We start from the raw sequence: 20,706 nt of genomic DNA on the forward strand, positions 1-20,706 counted from the left end.
ATATATTTTTTAAAGATGAGATGAAGGTCAGTCTTTGAAAATTATTATTATTTTTGTTTTTTAAGTTTTGTACCTTTATCTTTAGGAAGAGAAAAATCCTAGTTTCTAAGTTAAAATTTAGATTTTTTGATAATATATACTGTTTTGCTAGCATTATGGTATTATTATTAGCGTTGTTAGCAGCTCTTTAGTATGTCTACAAAGCAGTTTTAATTCACTTTCATAAATGGCAGATATTTGACAGTTAAAAATTCTGATAAATTATGGAATAGATTAGGTTCTCTCTGTGGACTGAACAAATTTTGCGTTGTTAAAAAGACATTTTGTGATTTTTATATTTTCGTTGAGAAATAGGTTTCCCTCAGAAAAAGTTTTCATAAAATAGATTTTAAAAATTCTAACAGAAGATTGCAACTCAAGTATTATATGGATATAATATTCAGATATCAGATTCTGTTATCAGGGTATTGCTTTTAAATTTAATTCATTCAATTGCTTTTCTCTCCTTTATTTAATTTTCAGGATGAGAAAGACATAGCCAGATGTTCCCACCTCCAGAAAGAGCTGATTTTGGCAGCCATCGATTCCTGCAATGCCCAGTCCAAGACTGGTGGTTACATCATCTACTCAACTTGCTCCATCTTGGTGAGTGTTTTTATTTTGTTTAAAAAAAAAAATTCTTTAGACAGTCTTTGATGCTCTGAACCGAGGTGGCATTCATTGTGGCATACCTGCAAAATGCGGGATAAGTTGAAAGAAGAAGAAGAAAGTCTTGGATTATTTCTTTTTCTCTATTATCTTTGCGTACTTCTCTCATGTTTTTCTTGGTGCTGGTAGATTTCATCCACAGTAGGTCCAAGCAAAAATGAGATTTTAAAAGTACCCATTGTATGTGCAAAACCATATTTTTATATTTGCAGTTTTCTGAAAGTGATGTAAGGTAAGGAGTATTTGTGAGCTTTCTGAGTTTTTAAAAAAACAATGTTTTAAAGGTGCAGAGTTTGCATATTCAGGATGTACTTTTCTAAGAGGACGTTGGAAAAGGTGCAAAAAACGAATCAATTATTTTTCAAAATTCATTTTTTATTTTAATATCTAATTTAAGTTGTTGATTATTAATTTTACAGCTAAAAGAACTTTTAAACTTTATAATTATGGATGTCAATTGTCGATTTAGAAAATCTAGTACTTACAAAGCCACCAAATCAGACATGAAATATACTGATACAGTGACCATGTTTCACTAGCAGCCAACTAGGACTCGATTCAAATAAAATCAAATTACATCTAATCTGGTATGACTACAACAGCATATTTTCCCAATACAGAATTATTTTGAAAAGCTTTTGATAACAGTCCCTGTAAGCTAACCAGAGGAATTTGCTGATGAATGCAAAACAATATTTGAAGAAATGTTTTTAAAAAAAAAACAACCCAAAAATCTTCCCTCAAAAAACTAAAATCCAAGGAAAGAAAAACAAAAGATACTATGAAGGCAATAAGGAAAGAAATTTTTTTTTCAAAAGCTATGGAAATCTTCACTGGACCACAATGCTCTGGTTGAGACCAAGGACAATTATATTCATAACAAATGTGAACAATTTGATCATTACGTGAAGATAAATAATAGTCAGCTGGTGTTCATGGAAGTTTAAAAAAAACAAAAACATGACTAATAAATTAAAGATGAACATGGCTGGGTTTTAAAGGAATCTGGTGATATCCAATGAAATAGAGAGAATAATGCAAAAGTATGTTGATGGAGACAATTAGTGTAAACAATGCAAATGCTGAAACATTCTAAAGCAAACAATGATTTCGAAAGAAACAGTAGACAAAAATGAGTTTCTCTTGTCAGAGATTCAATGGACAATACTAACACGGAAAGACTGGGAAAGTCCAGGTTACAACATCACAACAGAGGTGATAAAAGCTAGCTGAGAAGCAGGGGTACAGATTACAAATATATCATTATTACAAAATATGGAAAGTGTAATTCAGTGACAGGTCAAACTTTCGCCATACTTCTTAAACAAAAAAAAAAAGTTTAAAAAAAAGGAATGTGACCCATATAATTGATTAAAATTGATCAAAATCAAAATAGTTCCGAAAATCAGGATGAAAAGGTTGAGAGGAAATAAACCAGACACAAACTGGGTTTAGAATGCGAAGTAGGACACTTGATCATTTGTAGAAAAATGCAGAAAAAAACCCCAGAAAATCTTTAAGTATGTTTCATCGACTACTCAAAATCATTTGACTGTGTGTTGTATAACAAATTGTGAAGGTTTTATTTTTAAAATTTCTTTTTTCACTTCTTTACTCACTCTTTAAAAGGATTGAGCTTATATTTTACAAATTAATAAAAGGGAAAAATCAGTAATGTTTATATGGATTTAATTTTCTGATTTTCTGCCTCCCAATCAAAGATGTTGATTTTTTTTTTTTATGTCGCCATAAATTATTAACTTTATATTTATACATTTTTATGCATGCCACGTCTTTAAACGAATTTCCATTTTTAGGATGAATAAAGTATATTATTATTATAATGATTATTATTATTATTATTATTATTATTATTATTATTATTATTATTATTATTATTATTATTATTATTATTATTATTATTGTTATTATTAATTTAATTTTTACTTAACACAATGTTTCTAACAAATTGTGAAAGTATGAATAATATCTAAGAACATTTAATTTAAAGTATATTCCATCCTAGCAAGCATATTTTTATGCAGATGTCTAATACATTACGAAAGACCTCAGTAAAAATCAGGCATCATGAAATCAACTAAAATTTTTAAAAGTTGTTTATAATCATTTATAATAGAGCAGTATAATTAGTCAATTAAAGAGCTACACAGGAATGAGGAATATGTTGTATTGAATCGATGGCACCACTGCTCATTGTCTCTTGTCGTTATCAAGTTTTGCTCAAAAAAACAAAAAAAAAAAAGAAATATATATATATATATATATATATATATATATATATATATATATATATATATATATATTATATCCTACCAAGTTGATGGTACTGATGAAAAATAAAAAGAATTAGACCTCGGACTGTGAATTTCTTACTTTTTCCAACCTATCCAACCAAAGACAGGATAAATTCATAAAGTTGTGTGGGAGGCTTTGGTGGACAGGCTTCACCAACTTACTTAACTCTCTCGAGTTCATATGCATGGAAAATCGAACAAATTTGTTCGATTTTCAATGAGGGTGAACTTGAGAGAGTTAAAAGGATGCTTGCACCAGTGAGCAATTTGATCGGAGCTAGGAGATATATAAATTCATTAAATTATTATTATTTAGCAATGACTATGAAAAATGTGTTTTTCTCTTTTTGAGGAAAATTTTTGTCTGAAATCAAAGCCCTATCTCCACTGAGTAAAAATGTTTTTGAATTTTGAAAATCCATTCATAAATAAACAAGCTATGCAGTTTCAAGGGTGTCATTTATTTGGATGACCCGCAAAGTGGAAAAAAACACGAAAATATGGGACGCTTTTTCGGCATTTTTTTCGACCTTTGGTTGTATCTTGCGTAATAAGTGGATTAAAAGATTGAAATTTGGCAATTTTATTGGCAAATTTGATAGAAAATGTGATGAAAACATTAGAAGAGTTCTAACTTATATATAAACACACACACACAGAGAGAGAGAGAGAGAGAGAGATAGAGAGAGAGAGAGAGAGAGAGAGAGAGAGAGAGAGAGAGAGAGAGAGAGAGAGAGAGAGAGAGAGATTTTGTGTACGTAAACAAAAGAAATATAGAAGGAAAAGAGAAATTGGACAAGGGGACAAAGGTTACTGATAGAACGTGACTTGGAACACAATAATTAAACCCATGCTGAGATTGTAGATCATATTGCAATCGAAAACTTTTAACATTATAATTTCTTAAATTCTTGTAAATTAAACCGTCAAATTATCAGCTGTTTATTGAACCCAAACGCAATGGCAGACGATAAACACCCCTCTGCCAGTGAGACCGCGCAGACATTTTGACTAGTCATGAACTTTAAAACGAGGTCAACCAATCAGAAAGCACTTTGCCACGACTCGCTCAGCCGCTGTTTGGTGCCAAATCGTTTTGAACTTGTGATTCGGGCTGTAGGGGGGCAAAATGGCTTTGTCTTTTACAAACGAAGAACAAATTAGGATGGTGTTTTGAAAAATACGGGAAAAGTACTCGTCATATTCATATGAAATTTTACAACCTAAAAGAAGAAATGTTCATGTATTACCTTGTCAGCGACAAAACCTACACGCCCGGTAGTTTTAGAATTATTTTACTCCAAAGAGTAAAAATCTATTTTTAACGGTCTTCTGGTAATCGTACGAGTTTTGTCGCTTGACATAATCTAAAATGACTTTTTTTTTAACTGTGTGCCAACTTTCAATCATATTCATCGATAAATGTCTAATTAATTTTTTTAAATAGCATATACCAAACGGCTTCGTCCCATATTTTGTCGCGAATTTGGGCACTTCGTGAGCGAAAAAGAGGCCCAAAGATTTGTGCGGGATAGTCATTGCTACATTATTATTATTATTATTATTATTATTATTATTATTATTATTATTATTATTATTATTATTATTATTATTATTATTATTATTATTATTATTATTATTATTATTATTGTTGTTGTTGTTGTTGTTGTTGTTATTATTGTTATTATTATTATTGTTATTATTATTATTGTTATTATTATTATTATTATTATTATTATTATTATTATTATTATTATTATTATTATTATTATTATTATTATTATTATTATTATTATTATTATTATTATTACTAATAGATATTTGTTACATAGGAAATGGAAATTTGGTTATGTGTGGTCTGTTGACAGAATAAATGAAAAAAATGAAAATGTGGACTTTGCTATATATGACTGTGCACAAGTTTGTTTTTATTTATTAATTTATTTATTCCTTTTTAATTTTTAAAAAAAATTACCCGAATCCCAAATATGTTTCAGGTGGAGGAGAATGAATGGGTGATTGACTATGCCCTCAAGAAAAGAAATGTCAGACTGGTGCCCTGTGGTCTGGATTTTGGAAAGGAAGGATTCACCAAGTAATACAATTTCCTCCAGAAAAAACGTTTTTTAAATAACATTTAGAAAAAGTCTAAACGTAAATTTTTTTTTTTGGTTTTCTTGTCTTCTCACATGTTATGATTATATATTTTAAGCATTAACCTGTATTAGGTGAATGCAATAGTTACTGATTGATAATTATGTTATAACACCAAAGACGTTACCTTATTGTTGGGATGACTGAGTATGTATAAACTGACAAAGAGTGCCCATGTTATATTATTATTTTACAAACTGCATTGAGCAAGTAAAGATGAAGATGATGACCTGTGATGCATTGATGAAAAAAAAAAGAAAAAAAAAGAAGCACATAAAAGTTGTTGGAGATGGTACAGATGAAGGATTTTAAAAAGTCACATTGAGCTAGAGCTTATCACGGTCAAGATTATTGATTGACTGTGTTCGCTACCTTCTTCAGTTCCTTAGGATCTATCTACTCACATGGGACAGGTATCCCACTGTTGTGGCTTATTGATTCTCGATGTTGATGTTTAATTTGTGAGTTTTTCTCATCAATTTGAAATCATCGAGCCCTTTGCAATGTCCATTTATGAGTTGGCCTGAAAAAAAGTGTTCACTAGTTTGGACACAACTAGGGCACACTCAATTGGTGACTAAATTAATTCCCATAATTCGTTATAATGCCTGGTGTTGATTGACATTTTGTAATGTTGGATCAATTCTTGTGATTCAGCCATGCCCCAAAATTGATTTTTTTCTCTCCTTTTCTTAAATATATAGATAGTATGCGCTTGGCTAAGAAGCTCACAACATTGCCATCCGGAAGTATATTGGAACAATACACAAAACTGTGTCAACCATGAATGTTTATAGGCAGGTTAATACAGTTTAGTGCGAATTACTCATAAACGCGGATGGCAAAAAAACAATAACAAAGACCTGAGTGATGTCAACTTCGAACTATCTATATATTGTGTTCGTAATAGCAAGTCCATGCATTATTGCTAACTCTGCTTTCACAAAACAAAACATTAAAAGTATATACATATTGACCTGAAAAATCCCGAGGACATTAAAATGATCCCTCAACTTGTTAAAAACCTATGAATTCGTATACCTGAAAATTCTAGTTACAGTAAGATCAGTACAGAGAAGAACAGAACCTCATTTATAAAAGAATAAATTTGCATTATATTTATATATTTATTTGTGTATTATTTTTCTTCTTAGATTTGTCAACCATAGGTTCCACCCCACCCTGAAGATGACCCGTCGGTTCTACCCACACACACACAATTTGGATGGGTTCTTTGTGGCCAAGCTACAGAAATTCTCTAATAAAATACCTGGACAAGGTGAGTGGTTCCATCAAGACAAATGTTTTAATAATAGTAATAATAATAATAATGATAATGACAACAAATCTAAATAACAACAAATAAAAATAACGATAATAATGATGATGATAATAATAATAATGATAATATAATAATAATAATAATGATAATATAATATTATAATAATAATAATAATAATAATAATAATAATAATAATAATAATAATAATAATAATAATAATAATCATCATCATAATGATATTGTAAAGGATTTGGCAGCAAACCATTTCCGACTCCAAATTATATCTGCAGTACCTCTCTCTGAATGAAGGTAGTATAGAGCTGGTAAAAAAGTCTCTCTCTCCTTACTAACAAAGCCTAAGCAAAAGTAATGCTCACAATTGATCGCATTGTTTCAGTTTAAATCATTCAATGCAAAAGAAAAAATCTTTATGACAGTTTTTGTTACATAAATCACCATATGAGTGATCCACATATCACCCTAAGCTAACAGACTTAACCCTCTCCTTACCAACCACAGAAAAATCGTCACTTCCGTTACGGTGCAACCAGCACTTTTATCATTCAGATTTCATTTGTAAATCACAAAATTTAAAGAAAATATTTTATAATAGCTATAAAAACGTGACACTGTTCATTTTGCTATTCAATATTATGCATAGAATATAGTTATTGCTTTTCTGTTTGAATAAGAAAAAAACTATTTTTGTGTTGGGTGGGTGTGAAATTTTGGGAAAAATTTCTGAAAATGGCTGGTAAGTAAAGGGTTATCCACGGACCTATAGAAGGAACGAAATTGGCATCACTCAGCTCTGTCTTACTGTTTTAAGACAAGACTATAAACGTTTAAGGTTACACACAGTTTTGTGTGTTGGTACGTTATATCCGGTCAGCGGATATTATGAATATTTTAGCTAAATGCATAGCATCAATAGATCATTTTTCATGTATCATACCACAAGACCAATACGATTCAATAGTCTGATGTCACGCCGCCCATAACGGCGGCCATCTTGGTTCTAAACAAAGAAAATCATTACTTTTTATTCTTCATGCTGGCTAGAACTTTTCATATGCCTTGTGATCAGAATGTGTAAAAGTAAAAACATGATCAGATTTATGTTTTTTCCCACTGGATACGCTTTTATGCTCGCCGGAAAAATATTTCATACGGCGTCCGCCATTGTTCCGATAGTTTAGAGCCAGTGTTACTAAGTTACCATGCGTCATTAGGAAGGAAGTGACGTTACGACTGTTGAAGAGTATTAGCAGCCTTTAATTTGTTTTTAAATTTCAGATGAGAAGAAAAAAGAGGGAGAGGAGATGACAAATGGAAAAGACGAATCAGCAACATCAGGTATTTTTTTTCTCTCTCTTTCTTCAGATCTTCTTCTTCTTCCTTTGAAATTGTTCGGGGTTGGGGTTTGTTTTGATTATTGTTAATAGATGGAACCCTGGCTAAATAAAATAGGGGAAAAAATGTTTTGTTTTGTTTGGTGTTTTTCTTCTTTGGAAACATTAAAAAATATTGGTCGTTTTAGAGATCAACAATATTTGAGTTTTTGAGAAAAGACAAACAAACAGGGGGGGAAAAAACGTACCTTCTTTTTCTCTTTATCACCTTGCTTCTCTTCCCTATCCTTATCCTCCTTCCTCTTCATTGTGGTTATGATCGTTATCATCATTTTCTTCTGCTTCTTCTCCTCCCCCTCCTTTTTGTATTCAGTTTAAATCGAATTTCACTTATTTATTGATTTATCTATTTATTTATTAATTATTTAATTAATTAATTTATTTATTTATGGTTTTGCTATAGTTCTATATTTTTATTTTTTTTATTTTTACCTTAACAGTTCTTACTTTATATACATAACTCATTTCTTGTTGCCTCATGTTTTTTTAAGTTTTTGTTTTTATTTTTTTATTATTTTTTTTTACCCCAGGGAATGACTCTGACACTTCTAAGAAGGACACACCAACAAAAACAAAAGATGGTCAAAAACAAGAGTCCAAACAAGATCAACAAAAAGTCAAGAAATCGCCGAAGAAGGACAAGTCCAAATCCAAAGGAATTTCAACACCAGAGGGGAAAAAATTTAAGTCCAAAAAATCCCCAGCCACAAATAAAAAGCAGTTTGACGGGAAAACAAAAGGAAAGAAAATGAAAGGAAAGGATAAGAAAAAATGATGCATGGAAATTTGATTATTTTTTTTTTAGTAAAGTGATATACAGTATGTAAACAAGCATAAAATAATAAAATGTTAAAATAATGCCGACTTGTTTGTTTTTGCATGAAAAATTTCGTACTGGAAATACAAGCATATAACTTTTTAAAGAGGTTGTCTTAGCTCTCCTTGTGTGTGTGTTGGGGGTTGAGTCATTTCTTGCTGTTCTTTTCATCTCCCCGTATGCTATCCCTTCCATACTTACTGCTTTCAGTCATTGTCCTGGAATCAGAAGTTCAGTTTCTGGGTGGGGTTCCTGACCTCCCATAGCGGGCAGGGAGGTACATACTGTGTCTTCTATCCCCTTATTTATATCTGTTTTCCAACATGCTTTCTGTCTTTGTCTCGGAATGAGATTACTTGGTTTTGCCCTGGCGCTGGCCGGAGTCCTAGCTGGGAGGGAAACAGTCAAATGCATAGTTATTGTTTTGAGAGATGATGTTTTTTTCCTTGTAAATCATCTCTCTGTTATGTATTATTATTATTGTTATTTCCAATGTATAATGTAAGCATTTGAGTGTATTCCTCTTTGTTGGATTTTGTGCTTGTGTCCGGATGAGACTTATAGGTGATCTCAAACTAAGTACATTGGTGGTATGCTCTTAGAATCTACATCTGATCCCTATTTGTTCCTAGTTCCCCTATGTCGTACTTTTTCTTGGGTGCTTTAATTGTAATTCTATAACTTTTTACTATCCCATTTTCTTCCTTTTTACTGGCGCTGATATGACCTAAATGTGTTGGAAGCGCCGTAAAACCCTTAAAAACGAAACAAAACAAACAAAACAGAAGTTCAGTTTGCCGTAGATCTGACTGGGTTCTTTTACCAGAAGGGAATAGTTAAAAACAAATGACCGATCAAGATGTAATGATATGAAGTGTGGAGTACGTTTTTCTTCTAACAATGTTACATAATTTTGTATATTCACTTTTGAGATTGACTTGTCCATGAAATCTAACCTGCCAATTTACTATACCAGACACCATTTTTTTTTTTGTGTAGTCAAAATCTAATAAATAATTACAATGAAGCTACAACCCTCAATTTGATATCAAAACTCATCCACAAGAGATTATCATAGCAGTTTCTTCCCAAGAACAATCAAGGAATGGAACACTCTCCCACCAGAAATCCTAGATATTAACAACAACAACAAATTTGGTCAACTATTAAACATTTATCTTTCAACTCAATAACACAATAATGGAGAAAGTCACCACATAATTGTATAAAATCTGCAGTGATGGGCAATCCGCCTTTTGCAGATAAAGACATTAAACTTGAACTTGAACACCCAAGATGGGTAGATCTATTGCAGCAGGAGATCCATCCATCTTGGATGTTTTTATATCAAATTGAAGGTTGTAGCTTCATAATAATTTTATCAGGTTTTGAATTTTTTAATTTAATTTTATTTATTAATTCCAAAACATCATGAAAAGTTACACACTCGAACATGGGAAACTGCTTGGCACATGCAGAAAAAGTTTGAAAGCCGTAGTTTGAGAAAACCTGTGTACAAAGCATAATTGGGATAAAAATTTGGGATATTCGAATGAGTTTGTGGAAACTGTGTGTTTGAGGAAACCGTACTCGAGTGTATTTCCCCAGAAGACTATAGCTAGAAATTTAACCAACAAATCCACTGATACTATTTAATAGAGACTTTGAAGAATAATTCAATTTTTTATTTGGCTTATCAAATTGAATAAATCAATGTTTCAATCAAAAGTTGGAAAAAAAACAACAAAGGATGACAATAATATCATAATTACAACTCCTTGCAAGAACATCCCAAAAGGATGGTTAAAATTAATCTATGTTCTTTAAAGCAAAATTATGTAATTTCAAGTTTACTACAACTCCTTGCGCGGGTGGTTGGATGGGAGCATCACCCTTGAATCATATACCGATGATGTTCGCATGGGTGTACGATCCGATAGTGATGTCGTTTCTTCTCCTCTTTACTAGCCTATCCTGCTTCTTTGGTTTGTGATTGTATTTTTGACAGGGGATTTTTTTTTCCTGTAAACCCTCTGCCTGTTTGTTCTTGGTTATTTATAATTTAGCTTATGATATCTTTAGGTTATGCTTTTGATTGACATTTGTACTATTTTTGTTAGATTGCTTGTTTTTTTGTTTCAGCGGTCTCTCATATAACCTCAATTGTGTTGGAAGAGACCTAAAGCAACAAACAAAAAAAAAAAAACAACTCCTTGCAATAACATCCCAAAACGATTGTTAAAATAAATCTATGTTCTTTAAAGCAGAGAAATCAAAATTATGTAATTTCACGTTTACTACAACTCCTTGCAAGAACATCCCAAAAGAATTGTTAAAATAAATCTATGTTCTTTAAAGCAGAGAAATCCAAATTATGTAATTTCAAGTTTACTACAACTCCTTGCAAGAACATCTCAAAACGATTGTTAAAATAAATCTATGTTCTTCAAAGCAGACAAATCAAATTTATGTAATTTCAAGTTTACTGCAACTCTTTGCAAGAACATCCCAAAACGATTGTTAAAATAATTGCATGTTCTTCAAAGCAGATGCAGACAAATCCAAATTATGTAATTTAAAGTTTACTACAACTCCTTGCAAGAACATCCCAAAAGAATTGTTAAAATAAATGCATGTTCTTCAAAACAGACACTGACAAATCCAAATTATGTAATTTCAAGTTTACTACAACTCCTTGCAAGAACATCCCAAAAGAATTGTTCAAATAAATCTATGTTCTTCAAAGCAGACGCTGACAAATCCAAATTATGTAATTTTCCACTGCATGATTGACAGGTCAGTTCCACCCACTGTGATAAGACCCTGGCCATTGGGTGTAAATCGTATCTGTCTTGTTTGGTTATGAGCCCTGAAGACGTGACTGAATGCCTGTGGAAGACACATGAAACAAACATAATGAATGTGTGGCTTCGTGGGTTAGTCTTGTGATGCTCAGCTTGTCTTGCCTGTGGATCCAGAGCCAGAGGGTGGTCTAAATCTATGTGGTGTGGCCTATAGTGGTATTACTTTCGCCTTCAGTCAGATCATGGATGAAAGTTCGCCGGCATATGCCAGAAATTCCGTTTTTTTAAGCAAATGTAATAATCGCCTGCCGGCAATTTGAGTCTTCTGCCGGCTTTCTCATTATTACACCACCGGAATGATAACTTATAATATTAGGAAAGTCCTGTGTAGACTTATTTAATTTTCTTTCTGAAGTTCAGATTGAAGGTCCAGGGTTTGTGTCTTGCTCTGAGTGGCACATAGTTGAGTTGAGTCCTTGGAAAAGGCCCTTTACTCACATTCTCTCACCTTACTCTGGTGTAAATCGAGTTCCTGGCCATTAACACCAGTGTTGCGGTTCAGAAAAGAATTGTGATATTGCCTAACAGATGCCATGTTTCGTCATGTTAAGTTGCAGTTGCTAGGGACCTCTTGTAAAGTGCGTTGAACACACATTATTAGTGGGATATTGCGCTATATAAATTCTCTAATTTAAGTTCATTTCTTTATGTCATTGTGTTCCATTGATAATGCATAAAGTCCAACAATTTTTCTGATCTTGTGCCGTTAGTTTTATCAGGATTCCACTTACTTTATAATAATAGATGGCATTTATATCGTATATTTTCATCACTTGTGTGATGCTCAATGCACGTTACCAATAAATATACAAAATTTACATATAAAACGTATACCACCATGATATTGATAGCAGCATGTAATATTGTGTTAATATCACGAAAATGTACCTAACGGTAAAAAGGTAGTGCTTTAACAATGATTCAAACCTATCAACAGATTTTGCTTCTCTTATCCTTCTGGGCACAGTCATTCCACACAAGAGGCCTATGTGAGTAAAGGAACAGCTGCCATAAAATCTATAATTATAATTATTGTCTGTCATCTGCATTTTTTGCCAAATTGGGACCTAAAATTTGCCAAAAAAAAACACCCAAAATTTGCCAAAAAATTTGCCGAGGAGAACAAATGGTAGTGATGATGTGGTGGTGGTGGTTGTAGTAGCAGTGGTGGTGGTAGTGATGAAGATGAAGTGGTGATGGTGCTTGTAGTAGTAGTGGTAGTGATGATGTGTTGGTGGTGGTGGTGGTTGTTGTAGTAGTAGTAGTGATAGTGATGATGTGGTGGTGGTGGTGGTTGTAGTAGTAGTGGTAGTGATGTTGTAGTGGTGGTTGTAGTAGTAGTGGTAGTTGCAGTGATGATGATGTGGTGGTGGTGGTTGCAGTAGTAGTGGTAGTGATGATGTGGTGGTGGTTGTAGTAGTAGTAGTGGTAATGATGATGTGGTGGTGGTGGTTGTAGTAGTAGTGGTAGTGATGATGATGTGGTGGTGGTGGTTGTAGTAGTAGTGGTAATGATGATGTGGTAGCTAGGTGGGGATCCTGACCTCCCGTAGAGGGCAGGGAGGTACATCCTGTGTCTTCTATCCCCTTATATCTTATCCAACAAGCTTTCTGTCTTTGTCTTGGAATGAGATTACTTGTTTTTTTCCTGGCCCTCGTCGTAGTCCTGGCTGAGAGGGAAACAGTCAAATGCATAGTTATTATTTTGGGAGATGATATTTTTTTCCTTGTAAATCATCTCTCTGTTATGTATTATTATATTTGTTATTTTTATTGTATAATGTAAGCATTTGAGTGTATTCCTCTTTGTTGGATTTTGTGCTTGTGTCCGGATGAGACATATGTGATCTCAAACTAAGTACATTGGTGGTATGCTCTTGGAATCTACATCTGATCCCTATTTGTTCCCAGTTCCCCTTTGTCTTACTTTCTCTTGGGTGCTTCAATTGTAATTCTAGAACTTTTTACTATCCCATTTTCTTCCTTTTTACTGGCGCTGATATAACCTAAATGTGTTGCAAGCGCCGTAAAACCCTTAAAAACATTAAAAAAACAATGATGTGGTAGTGGTGGTTGTAGTAGCAGTGGTAATGACGATGTAATGGTGGTGGTTGTAGTAGTAGTGGTAGTGATGATGTGGTGGTGGTGGTTGTAGTAGTAGAGGTCGTGATGATGATGTGGTAGTGGTGATTGTAATAGTAGTGGTAGTGATGATGGTGGTTGTTGTAGTAGTGGTATTGATGATGATGTGGTAGTGGTTGTTGCAGTAGTAGTGGTAGTGATGACGATTTGGTTGTAGTGGTTGTAGCAGTTGTAGTAGTGATGATGATGTGGTGGTGGTTGTAGTAGTAGTGATAGTGATGATGATCTGGTGGTGGTTGTAATAGTGATGGTAGTAGTGGTAGTGATGATGATGTGGTGGTTGTAGTGGTAGTGATGATGACATGGTGGTGATTGCAGTAGTAGTGGTAGTGATGATGGTTGTAATACTCGTGGCAGTGATGATGATGTGGTTGGAGAGGGGGGGGGGGGGGGGGAAGGTATCCTTGGAACAAATTGACCTCACCGGAATTTGACGGAAGTTGCCCGGAGCCCGGAATTTTTTGCTCCAGACCGGAGTTTTTTCAGGTGAAACCGGAGTTTTGGCACCACTGATGGACTGTGAATAGCGTTGTTACAAAGATTTTAATGGATCATTATCCGTAGAGAGTAGCTTCCCTTGGTTTGGGCCCAGGCAAAGCTGCAACATTTCTCAAGTTTCCCACTTTTTTTTTCGTTTTGTTTTCGCTTCTTTTTTCCCCCCGCGATTTGCCATTTTCCCCAAAATTTGCCACGATTTGCCAATTTTGGGAAATTTGCCAAAATTTGCGGATCGCCCTGTTATTTGCGGCCGCAAAAAATGCAGATGACAGTTATTGTGTTCCATTTGCGTTCATTTAAAAATAATCACTGTGATACAAAAACGTAAATTTAAAAAGACGAAAATAAAAAGGATAAAAAAACAAACTAGTAGAAACAAATGTGTTGATCTCACTAGGCTACATGTGTACACAACAAAAATGGCAATTAAAAAGACGGGGGATATTTAAAAAAAAAATTATTTTTTAACTACACAAAGTTGTTTTTCTCACTTTCTTTTTGTCTGTATACGTTGTTAAATTAGGATGAGTATTTGGTCTTTTCCGTAGTAAAAGGGAAAAAAATCTAGGGAAAAGTTAAAAAGAAAAACTATACCATCCCCAAACTACAACAACAACAAATAAAGACCCCCCCCCCCTTAAAAAAAAAAAAAGAGAGAGAACTTACTCCCTCGCTAAAGCTGGGGTACCGGAAGAGACTTAGAACACCACTGTTGTCTGTTGTCATGGCAACGAGATGCTTGTTGGGATGAACTTCGATGCAGCTGATGTTGTGACCCTTAGCTTGTTTTGAGCTCCACAGACCTTACAGGAAATATATTTTGAATACTGAGAATCTAGATTCGTTTATTGAATAATATATACAATCATAAAGTTCGGTTACTTCAACTCATGCACTTTTAAGTCGTGTCGTATTTTGTCAAAACTGTTTACAGAATAACTTGTAACTGACGTGCACTTATTTGCAGGTCTGATAACCCATTTCCTTATGGGCTCATTGTTGTTATAGTAATGGAAATATAAAAAATAAATATAAAAACAAGATATGAAGTGGTAGAGGACAATAGAGAATATTTTTTTTTTCGACGATGGGGAATCGAACCCACGACAAAAGTGCACCTTCTTTCAGGTCTGCATGGCAATGTCGGGATGTTCCTTTTAATGAACACTAGCGCTGAATTTGATTTACTTATTATTTTGTTGATGAGTGCTTGTCATTTTAGGTTATTATGGGTAGCCCTATTCGTCCGTGTCGTTGCCGTACGTAAGGACAAATAGTATTACTAATGATGCCTAACTAAATATGGGCGGGTGGTTGGATGGGAGCATCACCCTTGAATCATATACCTATGATGTTCGCATGGGTGTACGATCCGATAGTGATGTCGTTTCTTCTTCTATTTACTAGCCTATCCTGCTTCTTTGGTTTGTGATTGTATTTTTGACAGGGGATATTTTTTTTTCTGTAAATCTTCTGCCTGTTTGTTCTTGGTTATTTATAATTTAGCTTATGATATCTTTAGGTTATGATTTTGATTTACATTTGTACTATTTTTGTTAGATTGCTTGTTTTTTTGTTTCAGCGGTCTCTCATATAACCTCAATTGTGTTGGAAGAGACCTAAAGCAACAAACAACAACTAAATATGGGTTTTCTGTAAATTGTTTCATTGTGTGATTGTTTAGTGTTTAGTTTGGATCTAAGTGGTGTTTTGCTGCGGGATATTTCCATCTTGTAGAATTTTGTTTCATTCATTGAAGCGCATGCCCCAGGTGTCTGTCCATTGTTCGAGATTTTGTAAGTCTGCTTGAAGTTATATTTGGTCTGATAGTGATTTGATGTGTCTGTAGAGAAGACAGTCATCTGCAAAGAGCTTTATTTGAGATGCTACGGCTTGGGGAGGATCATTAATGTGACCGAGGAAGAGTATCGGACCTAGAACTATCCCTTATGGAACTCCCGAGTCAACTTGACAGGATGATGATGATTCTGACAGGACGACGATGAATTGAATTTGTGGTAAAAAATATGAGACTCGAGACTGGTGTTAACTTTTATTTCATTAGAATTATTTTGTTTTGTTATTTCTAAAATTTATTAATATTTTAAACATTTTTATTAGAGAAGTTTCTAAAATCGTACTTAACCTCATGTGAATAACCCTTCCACTTAACCAGAAAACCGCTTTACTCTTTAAAAAATATGGCCAGAAAACTCGTCCTTCAAATATCCATCGATTTAAATGACCCCCATCATGGCAAAAAATTTCAAACCCGGTGCTTTGATTGGCAAAAACTCAAACTTCTCGAAGTCCCAGGTGTGAGCGTTTTTGCAAAGTTGAGGGTCATTTAAATCGATTGATATTTGAAGGGCGAGTTTTTTTTGGCCATATTTTTAAATACATGGTCTTGCTAGAGTACGTCAGTTAACCTTAATAAAACTAACCTATGACGGAATAATCCAATGTGTTGGTGTGAGAATACCAAGTGTCGTCACAGACCTCGTGACCTGGAAGTTGAGAACACGATATGGGATTCCCTGAAAATAAAAAAACAGAAAATAGAATGTTGAAAAGAAATCTCTCTCTCTCTCTCTCTCTCTCTCTCTCTCTCTCTCTCTCTCTCTCTCTCTCTCTCTCTCTCTCTCTCTCTCTCTCTTATGTCTCTCGCTGATTGTATCTGCCTCTTTTTCTCTCACTCAATACCCCTCCCCCTCTCTACTTGCTTATACGTCCCTCTCTCTCTCTCTCTCTCTCTCTCTCTCTCTCTCTCTCTCTCTCTCTCTCTCTCTCTCTCTTTCTATCTATCTCTCTCTCTCTTTCTCTCTCTCTTTCTATCTATCTATCTCTCTCTTTCTCTCTCTCTCTCTCTCTCTCTCTCTCTCTCTCTCTCGCTCTCTCTCTCATTTATCAATAATTACAGTGGAATCCACATAAATAAAGTCTATAGCCTTAATGTCAACTTCTGGTTAAAGCCAACACATTTTATTTGTCCCAAATTAGCGATTCTTTCTTTATGTAAGTGTGTTCCGTTGATAATGGATAAAGTCAACCAATCTTTCTGATCCGGCGTGTTGGCTTTATCAAGATTCCACTGTAATCTAATGCATTGTCCAAGCCACCCAAAGTTATCACTTCACCCCTTACACTAAACGTGAAGTGATCTTGTGCGGCTATGTGGTCTTGTGGTATGACACTCGCTTTCGGATCGGAAGGTCCTGGGTTCGAGCCTCGCGCTCGGCGCATAGTTTAGTCCTTGGAAAGGGCTATTTACTCACTTTCTCTCACCGTACTCAGGTGTAAAATGAGTACCTGGCCGTTAACAGCGTTGTCTTTTTCTGAAAAATTGTAATATCGCCTAACAGGCGGCATGTAGCGTCCTACATGTTAAATGTTGCTGTTGACCAAGGACCCCTTGTAAAGCGCTTTGAGGACATTTAGTGGATATCGCGCTATATCAAGCTCAATTTATTAATTTATTATCTTTTGCGCAATATCCACTGATGGATATTATATCGAACCGTGGGTCCGATCACTGGACACTCACAGTTCAAACGAAAATCAAGACGAGTTGCCATCGTACCTAATCGACAACTGCCCCGCCCACCCAGATAATGAAGGTTTGGAAGCAATCGAACTGGTAAGACTGCCGCCAAACACCACATCCATTCTGCAGCCTTGTGACCAAGTCAAGGCATCATTACCTCTTTAAAGCAGCACTACAGGAAATTTTAAAGATAGTCTTACATATTATAGTAATATGTTTATCTGTTATTATATCGTAAGTATTACTGTTACCGTTATTAATATTACTGCTTGAATAATAAAATCAATTTTTTAAAAATCACCAACAAAACCATTAAAAAAATCAAACCAAGGATAATAATGTATATCAATAAGGGGGAATAATCATTATAATGTGACTTTATCAAGACCACCCACATTTACCTCCCTCATATTCTTCCTCGTATCCTTTGTAAAATATTCAACACGGAAAACACGGAAATCTCGAACAAATAGTCCCTGTCCCGACTTGTTTTTCCGTGCTCGAGTGTATATCTTAAATACATATTGAAAAACTTCAACAAACTTGAGCTTTTATATAGCGCAATATCCTCTGCCGATAAAACCGATAATACGAAACTTGACATAGACGACCAAGAGTGGAAAAATATTTTTTAAAAAAAAAGGTGGCATCGTTAATCTGAGACAAAGAATACGTAGATGACGAAAATAACTGTTGACAGCGCCACAGCCGCTCTCAATAAGTTGATATCAAATTAAGAAACGAAGGAGCAGGCACCGGTGTAAGAAACAACTGAACAAGTGTGTATGAGGTCAACTGAATTTTGAGATGTTTTTTTTCTCTTGTATTTTTCTTTCCTGCTTTGTCTGGCACCTTTCATACATACTTGTTCAGTTCTTTCAATAAGTTGACACACATATGGCTGAGAAACAACAAACTGAAAAGAAAAACAAAAATAAAGCTATACAAGAGCCTCGTCAAATCAATACTTATTTAAAGCTGTAGAACATGGGCCCTGACAAAAAAAAAACAAAAAAACAAACAAAAAACAAAAACAAAACAAAACAAACAAACGAAAAAAACCCCCCAAAAAATATAATAAGAAGATAAACTAGATACCTTCCATTGTAAACAGCTCAGGGAAATTCTAAATATCCACTTCCCAAACAAAATGAGTAAAAAATCGCTGTACATAGCATGCGAAAAAAAACACCGCTCTCGATTCAAATTTTGGCAACAAGATGGAGACTATTTGGACATTATATCTTAAGGAGAGACAGAAATATTCCAGCTAATTAGCAATGGCGTTATTTTTTACACCAAGAGGACATAACAAACACTCACAAAGACAGACTCATAACAAGCATATACACTACGTTAAATAAAGACCTTAAGCCCCTAGATGACATACGATAACTGAGGTGCGAAAAGGATTTAGAACATTGAGATCCATCGCAGCATACCGTCATCAATGGAAAGAACTCACTCAACAAATCAGAGAAGCTGCCAAAGCGTCCTATAACAAGCATATAGACTACGATAAATAAAGACCTCAAGCGCCTAGATTACACACGGGAACTGAGATGCGAAAAAGATTTAGAACACCTGAAATCCATCGCAGCATACCGTCATCAATGGAAAGAACTCACTCAACAAATCAGAGAAGCTGCCAACGCGTCCTAGTCCTAAGATTAGGAAGTGATCGGCAATAAATCAAGTAATTCAATATCCTCTAGACGTGCTCAAAGCGCTTTCCAAAGGGTCCCGGACCAACAGCAACACGTAACATGTAGAACGAGACATGACTAGGCGATATTACAATTTTTCCGACAGAGACAACTCTGTTAATGGCCAGGTACTCATTTTACACCTGAATGTGGTAGAGAATGTGAGGAAAGAGCCTTTTCCAAGGACTCAACTATGCGCCGAGAGTGGCTCGAATCCAGGACCTTCGGATCTGAAAGGGAATGTCATATCACAAGATCACATGGCAGTATAGATCTAATATGACGACTATTCATCCATGATGTTTCAATAATAGGAATGGATTATTTTTCCGTTTCTTTTTTTATTTTTATTTTAAAAAAATTCTTCTATGCTTTTATCTGTTTCTCATTTTGTATTAATTTTAACTCACAGAATATATTCAATGTGTAAAGGGCAATATATTGTTACTTGTCTTTTAGGGGAATTTAAGAAGCATTTGTTTCAAATCACTGATAGGGCGAAGTGACCGAGTGGTTAAGGCACTGCATTGTGACCCGGATAGTAGACTTCAAACATACCAAGGGAAAGTGAAAAGAAATTATGGATAGTCAGAAATATTATGGAATATTCTAGATAAAGTCAGTAATATAAACTCTGTTGAGAATTTAAAAAATGCGGCTTTCTAGTACAAGTGGTATGTCACTCGTCTTCGGACCGATAGGTACCGGGTTCAAGTCCTGCTCTGATCAGCACAAAGTTGTCTGATCAGCACAAAGTTGAGTCTCTGGAGAAGCTATTTACTCACATTTTTTATCGGTATAATGAGTACCTGGTCGTTGTCTCCACCGGAAAGATATAAATGTGATAATCACTAAAAGGCGTCATGCCTCGTTCTGCGTGTTGCTATTGGCTTCAGACCTTTTATAAAGTGCTTAGAACACGTTTCGTGGATATTGTGCTATATAAGCACTCAAATTTTTGGGATTTTGTTTGTTGTAGTGTTTTTTTTTTTTTTTTTTTCTTAATTTTTGTTTGTTTGAAGTGTAAAGGCGTTCAGTACAAGATAAAGGGAGGCAAACAGTACAAAGTAATATAGTCCTCGTAATTTCATGGGTTGTTTCCCTTTGACTATAAACGTATCAAGTGTTTTTTTTTTTAAACCCCAACCGAATTCCATTTTCTTTTCTTTTCTTTTCACCTCAGTATATACATATAGGGCTTATCCACTAAAGTGCTCAAAACGCTTTACCAGCGGGTCAGGAAAAAAATAAATCCCCCAAATTTA

General features: G+C 34.4%; 2 protein-coding genes across 2 annotated transcripts in view; one reads left to right on the top strand and one right to left on the bottom strand.

The window, feature by feature from the left end:
* Positions 1-8,730, top strand: part of LOC144959043 (28S rRNA (cytosine(4447)-C(5))-methyltransferase-like) — a 36,839-nt gene extending 28,109 nt beyond the window's left edge. Inside the window, exons 16-20 of the mRNA XM_078891384.1 lie at positions 523-645; positions 5,021-5,118; positions 6,332-6,456; positions 7,756-7,815; positions 8,402-8,730. Of these exons, the coding sequence (XP_078747510.1) occupies positions 523-645; positions 5,021-5,118; positions 6,332-6,456; positions 7,756-7,815; positions 8,402-8,646 (651 nt within the window). The 3' untranslated portion in view covers positions 8,647-8,730. The remainder of the gene's footprint in view (positions 1-522; positions 646-5,020; positions 5,119-6,331; positions 6,457-7,755; positions 7,816-8,401) is intronic.
* Positions 8,731-10,895: 2,165 nt separating this feature from the next.
* Positions 10,896-20,706, bottom strand: part of LOC144959042 (echinoderm microtubule-associated protein-like 2) — a 40,279-nt gene continuing 30,468 nt past the window's right edge. Inside the window, exons 25-27 of the mRNA XM_078891383.1 lie at positions 16,636-16,728; positions 14,858-14,994; positions 10,896-11,577 (exon numbers count right to left, since the gene is read on the bottom strand). Of these exons, the coding sequence (XP_078747509.1) occupies positions 11,455-11,577; positions 14,858-14,994; positions 16,636-16,728 (353 nt within the window). The 3' untranslated portion in view covers positions 10,896-11,454. The remainder of the gene's footprint in view (positions 11,578-14,857; positions 14,995-16,635; positions 16,729-20,706) is intronic.

This window comes from Berghia stephanieae, chromosome 13, assembly GCF_034508935.2.
Source record: "Berghia stephanieae isolate SIO BIC M18660-M18661 chromosome 13, UCSD_Bste_1.3, whole genome shotgun sequence".
NCBI classification, from domain to species: domain Eukaryota; kingdom Metazoa; phylum Mollusca; class Gastropoda; order Nudibranchia; family Aeolidiidae; genus Berghia; species Berghia stephanieae.